This window comes from Neophocaena asiaeorientalis, unplaced genomic scaffold (genome assembly GCF_003031525.2).
Source record: "Neophocaena asiaeorientalis asiaeorientalis breed wild unplaced genomic scaffold, Neophocaena_asiaeorientalis_V1.1 scaffold268, whole genome shotgun sequence".
NCBI lineage: Eukaryota > Metazoa > Chordata > Mammalia > Artiodactyla > Phocoenidae > Neophocaena > Neophocaena asiaeorientalis.
The window spans coordinates 4,789,763-4,797,061 of NW_020173979.1; the positions used below are offsets into that span (position 1 = coordinate 4,789,763).

Sequence of the window (7,299 nt, forward strand, 5' to 3'; positions counted from 1 at the left end):
CAACCTGCCAGGCAGCTCCCAGCCCAGAGCGGAAGTAGAAGCAAAGACACTAACATCCAAGAGCCAGCCAGACCCCAGCTGCTCCCTCCCCCGGGACAGAAATTACTCACCTAACCTCCATTTATCACTCACAAAAGGTATGTCAGGCACTGAGCCAAGCACAGGACATACGTCATCTCATTCAATCCTCACAACCCCTGAAACGGGGCTATTAATATTATTACGCTTCCCATTATACAGATAAGGAAACTGAGGCTTAGAGAGACTAAGCGTCTGTCTCAAGTCAGACAGCTGCTAAGTGAAGGAACCAAGATTCCAAACCAGCCTGTCTGACTCCAGAGCTCCCACTCTAACCACTGGGATTCTGACCTCAATTAGAATGTTAAGGAGGCCCCTTCCTTGCCTCGGCATTGGTTCTATGGAGTGTGTGCCCACCCTCTTTTCTTCCTCCTCCCTTTCAGGTGCCTTCTTCTCTCACCACCTGCCCCCAGCACAGGTCACTGGGACCCTCAAAGGGCTTGGACATGATAAAAGTGAAGCTTGCAGGAAGAAAATAGACATTGGATGCCATAGAGCAGGGTCCCAGTGCCACCTCCATCACCTACAAGCTGGAATCCCCTTACATCCCCGGGCCACAGCTTTCTCACTAAAATGGGGACGATGCTGGTAGTTTCTACATCACAGGGTCGATGTGAGGATTAATCAAGATGCTGTAAGGAGAGGCCCAAAGTCAGTTCTTCACAAATACGAGTTTCTTTCTCCTTCCCCCTCTTGGTTCCCTCTGGACAGCCTCTTTATTGCATCCTTACATCTAGAGAATTCTACTAATAACCCTGGTGAAAGAGGCAGTTGGGGTGTGATGATGTTATAAGGGCACAGATGCCTTCTCCAGGCTGGTTTCTCATAGCTGCTCCATACGGCTGCTGAGAGGGGCCCTGGAGTCTAAGAAAGATGTCATGACATGGCCAAGTTCAGCCCACAAAACAAGTCCTGTGTGGTCCCACAGATCTGGCTCTCATGGTGCTTGCTGTTTGCTTCAGTTAAAATTATTTGTCAATATTTAGAACTCAGGACATTTCATATAAGATCCAGGTTTCGGGATCCCCTTTGAAAAAGATCTGGCAACACTAGGCCCACAGGCTCTTAGGCACCATCTAGAAGCTGCCCGCTTTGGATGGGTGAGTGGGGTGTACTTGGCAGTTTGCTGCAGTCCCCACTGTTCCCTATTGTTTCATATCATACTCTACTCACCAGGCCCAGAACCCTTTCCTGTGGGTCGTAACCTACTGTTGTCTTCATTTCAGAACCTGGCAGAGAATGACATCCAGAAATTCCCTAAGCTCCGGGTGCCGTAAGTACACCCCCTCATTCCTTGGGTAGAATGGGGAGTAGTCCAGGGAGAGCTGAGTCAGTTATCTATCACTGTTAGTTTGAAATAAGAAAGTGAGGAGGAAGGGTGAAGGCAAGGACAGGGTTTAGTGAAGAGAAGTTACAAGATGACTTGAGAAAAAGAAATAACAGATCTAGCCCAGCTGGTGTATTGGCTGCTCTCGCCAAAGCTAAGCCTGACTCTGGACCACGTTTTCATTTCCTCTCTTCCCAGTGGGGTGGGTTGGCCTTTGAAAATAGTACTAGAATCAAAGATCTGAGATTTCCTCATGGTGTTATCACCAACTCGGTCATTGCTTTAGTTTTCTGGACCTCAGTAAAATGAGAGAGTTGGATCCGATGAAGGATGGCAGTGAACTTCCTTTTGTCTGTCAGTACTGACTGTTTGGAATGGCTGTCCCAGGCATCGTGTTGAATGGATGAAATGGGTCAGGTTGAAAAGTACAAAGCCCTATCATTTTCCACCTTTGAATAAAGCATGGATATGGAGAACTGTTTCTCCACTGTAAGAAAAATAATAGCACGATTATGATGATAAAAGGGGTAATCAGCACAAAGCCTCATTGTTGGTGAACAACAGGGAGGGGTGGAGACTGTGGCAAATTGGAATCATAGTCTCCATCCAAAGGGAGCAGCAGCTACTCAACTCCAGTCAACATGGACCCAGTGATGCCCAGTCTTCGAACTTAACAAAAGTAGCAAGAAATATCCATTTTATGCAATGTATCTCAATTTTTAAATGTTGCTCAAATATCTTCAAATGTTGTAAATGCCAAAGTGAACATATCTCTGGGTTACATTTAGTCTGGGGGCCACCAGTTTGAGATCTCTACTCTAGACATCCTCTGAGGTCCTTTCTCTCCCTCTAAAAGTCTCAGAGCTCACAATGATAAAAGGGAAGTAGGTCAATGAAGTAGGAGGTTGAAAAGTCCCATGTGTAGGTAGACTGCCAGGGAGCTCAAATAAGGAAAATATGACTCTCCAGTTTCCCTCATTGGGAAGGGTGAAGAAAAGGAAAGGGGAAAAAAAGGAAAAAAAAAAAAAAAAAAAAAAAAAAAAAGAAAAAGAAAAAAAAAGGAATAAGGATTTGCCTTTGGTGCCGCCTATCTCCAGGGTCAACTATTGTTGAAGAATCCTCGTTCCCCTTTAGAGTTTTTTCTAGCCGCAAATGGCTATTTAAATCTAAATTAAAGTAAAAATTCAGTTCCTCAGAGGCACTAGCCACATTTCAAGGGCTCAAAAGCCAGATATAGTGGAGACTACTATATTGGAGAGTACAGATGTAGAACATTTCTATAACTACAGAAATGTGATGCTCTAGAAAAAGACCATAGTTCCATGTAAAGGAGAGACCTTAACATACAGGAGTGAGAATTAGTGGCTGGTGGGCCAGAGACAGCCTGCAGACATGTTAAGTTTGGTCCACACAGAGTTTTAAAATCAAGAAATGGCATTAGGAAAGACTTTGGGGGAAGAAGGGAACTTAACTTGGATCTTGAAATGCATTAGGAGTGATCAGACGAAAAACGGTTAAAGGACATTCTAGAAATGGGGACTCTGTTGCACCAGTGCATTTACTGGAACTGCAAGTAGGTCAGAGCAGCTGTGGCGTATACGTGGGGAAGTAAAAAGTAAGGAGACCACAGTGACAGGTCACAATTCTGAAGGATGCTTTGAGCCGTTCTAAGGAGTCTGAGAGTGTTGGTGAAGTGAGTTCACCAGGCAGAACACTAGGTAAAGCCTGCAGCTTGACTCTTCCCGGGGCATGTAAAGATGATTCAGAGGAGGGCTCAGCTGGAGGCATGGAACCCAGTTAGGAGATGACAGCTATGATCCCACTATGAGATGGGAGCTTCTCCTAGGCTGTGGCTATGAAGATGCTGGAAGGAGGGGATTTAATCAGAGCAGTAGAAGAAAAGAGATGAGGAAGGCACTTTTAACTGGGAAGATCCTTTTTAATCTTAAAGCTGGGCTCAGCTGACATCTGTATGTTTGAGAGTCGGGAGAAGGAGGTGGCGTGAGAAGCAACTGCTAGTTAAGGCAGAAGAATGATTCTAAACACTCACATTGGTGAGGTAGAGGTGTGAGATACTTCTTCAGTTATTTGAAAACTTAAACAACTTGGCCTGCAGTAAAATCTCACTCTGATGTCCTTGAATGTGTGCCCCAGACAAGCTATGGGGCCTGCCCATGGAACACGAAGGGTGAACGTGGGGAGTGCCGGGGAAGGCATCTGGGGAAGGTCTGGGCTGCCCTGATTAGGTGACTCTGATAGTGACCATCCCTGGCATAAATGTATAATAAATACCAATTCCATCTCTACTTCTGTGAGCTCTGTGCCCGGGATGAGTCCTAGGCCACCCTCAGTTTCCAAGTCTATAAAATGAAGGAATGGGTTACATGAACTGCATGGGCTCATTCTTTTAAAGGATATTATTTAAGATCTGAACAGGCAGACAGGAGAGCTTAGTGAGTAAAATGCAGGCTGTGAGGTCAGACGACTTGAGACTAAATTCTTCCATTCACTAGCTGTGAGTCTGTGGACAAGTTATCTGAGTTCCCTGAGCCTCAGCTTCCTCATCTGTAAAATGGGGACAATAATAGAACATATTTCAAAGGGCCAGTGGGAAAGTTAGAGGAAATAATGGGGAAATAATAAAATGTACTGAAGATGTGTTAGCTATTCTAACCATTTAATGCAAAATCCCAATGAGCACAATTTCAGATGTTTACTAATTATTTTGTCCTGCTAACTGGGGAGGATGAAAGAATAGAAAGGCATGGGCTTTGGAGCAAGGGAGATCCAGGTTCTAAGGCGGGCTCTGCCTCCTACCAGCTGTGGGACTCAGGCAAGCTGCTTCAACACACTGAGCCTCAGTTTCCTCATCGATAGACGAGAACCGAAGGAACTCTCAGGGAACGGTGTATATGAAGGAGACAGCCCACACAAGCTGCCTGGCGCCGTCCTTGATGAGTAGAGGTAGTCAGTGCTTATTTGTTCCATTCCTTTGTACAAGACAGCAGATGATGGGGGAGGAAGGATGGAGGAGGGTCCCAGGGCTGAACATGACATTCTTGTGCCCATGAAAGAATGTGCCCAGCCCCCAGCAGGATGGAGACTGTGACAAGGTCCCTCTCTCACACGCGCCTCCCCGCTCCCATTCACTGGCTAATCCCTGTCCAGCTGCCCAGTCCTCCCCACATGAAAAGTGCGTCCTCTCCACCGACGGCCACTCCTCTTCCCTAGTGTGAACCCAGGACACTTGACTTCTGGTTCAGCTCCATGTAGAAACCATCATGGGACCTTTGACAAACACTTCCCCAGCGCCTTGCTTTCCTTGTTGGTAAAAGTGGGGATAATTCTTCTTGGCTACTACCCAGACAACTGTGAAGTACAATTAAAGTAAAACTTGTAAAACTGTCGGGCGGAGGACATGCCTGAGAAGTGGGGAGACCCTGCTGTGCCCTCAAATTCTTGTTTCCCCCTCACATGCCTGGTTCTACACGGAGGCCTGAGTCCTCAGACCCATGTCCTGGCGTCTCCCTGGCTTCTCAGGTGACAGGACAGAACTTTGGTTGGTTTGGTTCTTGGTTCAAGGAGGCTGGCTTTTTTTTAAATTTTAACATCTTTATTGGAGTATAATTGCTTTACAATGGTGTGTTAGCTTCTGCTGTATAACAAAGTGAATCAGCTATACGTATACATATATCCCCATATCCCCTCCCTCTTGCGTCTCCCCCCCACCCTCCCTATCCCACCCCGCTAGGTGGTCACAAAGCACCGAGCTGATCTCCCTGTGCTATGCGGCTGCTCCCCACTAGCTATCTATTTTACGTTTGGTAGTGTATATATGTCCATGCCACTCTCTCACTTTGGCTGACTTTTAAAGGATGAGTTTTGTTCCTTTAAAGAAGGGTGACACGCAGAGGGAGAGCAAGTTTAGGACTGAGAATGTGGGCTGGGAGGCGGGCCAGGGGTCACAGAGGTGGTGTCAGAGGACAGAAAGGCTTTGAGGAGCCGGAGAGGGCAGCGTGGAGCAAATGCAGACTTCTGCCCAATTCTGGGCGTGGGAGAGACCAGTGTGCCCCTGAAACAGAGTCAGGGGAGCAACTCCCTGCCTCCCCCCGAGCCCCCCGCCTCGTGGGAGACAGGGGAAGTGCATCTAAAGCTCAGGCTATGCAAGTTTTGGTGAGAAATACATTTAAGTTGTGTGCTGGTACATGTGACAGCACAGGCAACAAGAATAGAGTGTTCACGAAATAATATTGGCTCTTACTGTGTGCTGTGGGCTCTGATAGCTTCTATCTGCTCTGTTTCCTTCCTCTCTCCCTCCTTCCTCCCTGACTTGCTTTCTGCCTGCCTGTCTTTCTTTCATAGCTTCCTTCTTACTTCTGTGTGATCAGCAAAGTTGACTTCAAGACCCACCTCAAGACCCTCTACCCACAGCTGCTGAAGTATAGGGACCATTGAAAGGGAGCCCCAGGTCTCCTGGGAGAATCCTACAGGGACCACCTCAAGACAGACCCAGACCCCGTATTCTGCTCCTGCTGCCCTACCTCGTTCGCCCTCCTCTTCCTCCATCTCCTTTTCCTTGTCCTCTTCCTCCATTTTTTTGTTTTTAAAAAACAATTCCAGGGGCTTCCCTGGTGGCGCAGTGGTCGAGAGTCCGCCTGCCGATGCAGGGGACACGGGTTCGTGCCCCGGTCCGGGAAGATCCCACATGCCGCGGAGCGGCTGGGCACGTGAGCCATGGCCGCTGAGCCTGCGCGTCCGGAGCCTGTGCTCCGCAACGGGAGAGGCCACAGCAGGGAGAGGCCCGCGTACCGCAAAAAAAAAAAAAAAAAAAAAAAAAAAATTCCAAGAATACCAGAATGACAGGACTGATTTCACAGCCTTTGCAGACGGTAGGAATCCCCCATGTTACCAGGGTGCTTGTGTTACTGCCACACCCCACCCACACTCCGAGGCATCTCTCTTGGAGGCTCCGATGGGTTATGTCACCAGTGGGCTCAGTGTCCGTAACATGTTATCTCTATGGTCAGGCCGATCACGGATTCTCTAAGTAGGGCCAACCCTCTTGTTTTGCTGGTGAAGAGGAATCCAGGCCAACGGTGGGGCGGGCAAATGCCTTGCCTGAGGTCACACTGCCCTTGGGCAGGGCGCTGTAGTCAAACTCAAAAAGGACCCACCATCCCACCCTCCGTACCTTCTAACATCACCAGAAGAGGCCTTCAACTGAGAGGTCAAAGACCGGCCCCCATCACACAGCAAGCTAAGGGATGCAACAGGGCTGCAACCCAGGTCATGGCAGGATTCTGTCTCCTGCCATGGCCTGACTTCCTGTGGAAAATTTCACTCCACTTCTGGGGCTAAAACAGACGAAGCAGAGAGAACTGTGTCTACCAGCTGCCCAGCCCCCTCTGCCTTTACCCCTGGTGCTGAGTGTGGCCTGGGGTTTGTGGGGAAGAGGGGGAATGAGTCACCTCTGACCACTCACTGTCACTTGGTCCTCTGGGGAGGTGGGAGTCGGGGACAACCTTGAAGGTTTGCACACAGAGGTGGCAACAACCTGCTGCTCTGTCCACCAGCACCGCTACCCTCTGCACTCACCCCCAGCAGTGGTCCCAGCTGGCTGGGAAGGTTGCCCCGAGGCCCCCCAAAGCAGGAGGCCCTGGGCGCCCATGTTTGCTGCAGGCTGGGCTGCCAACCCCTCTCTGGCTCTGCTTGCTCTCAGCTCTGTGCTGCTCCTCTGTGTGTTCTGTGGTTTGACATTTCCTTCCTTCACCAGTTAGGAGCCCAGCAGCTTCCAGCCTGGCTGCTGAAGATACCAGCAAGCAGAGGAGCTGCAGAGAGCAGGAGGTCTTTTCAGGATCAAAACAGCTGTGAGAGCCCTTCAGGGCCTCCCCCTC

The 7,299-nt window shown here is 48.9% G+C and overlaps 1 protein-coding gene across 4 annotated transcripts in view; it reads left to right on the plus strand.

The window, feature by feature from the left end:
- Window positions 1-7,299, plus strand: part of LCP2 (lymphocyte cytosolic protein 2) — a 43,946-nt gene that overhangs the window by 7,906 nt on the left and 28,741 nt on the right. For all 4 annotated transcript variants that reach the window (XM_024753358.1, XM_024753357.1, XM_024753360.1 and 1 more), the window contains exon 3: window positions 1,305-1,351. In XM_024753358.1, the coding sequence (XP_024609126.1) occupies window positions 1,305-1,351 (47 nt within the window). The remainder of the gene's footprint in view (window positions 1-1,304; window positions 1,352-7,299) is intronic.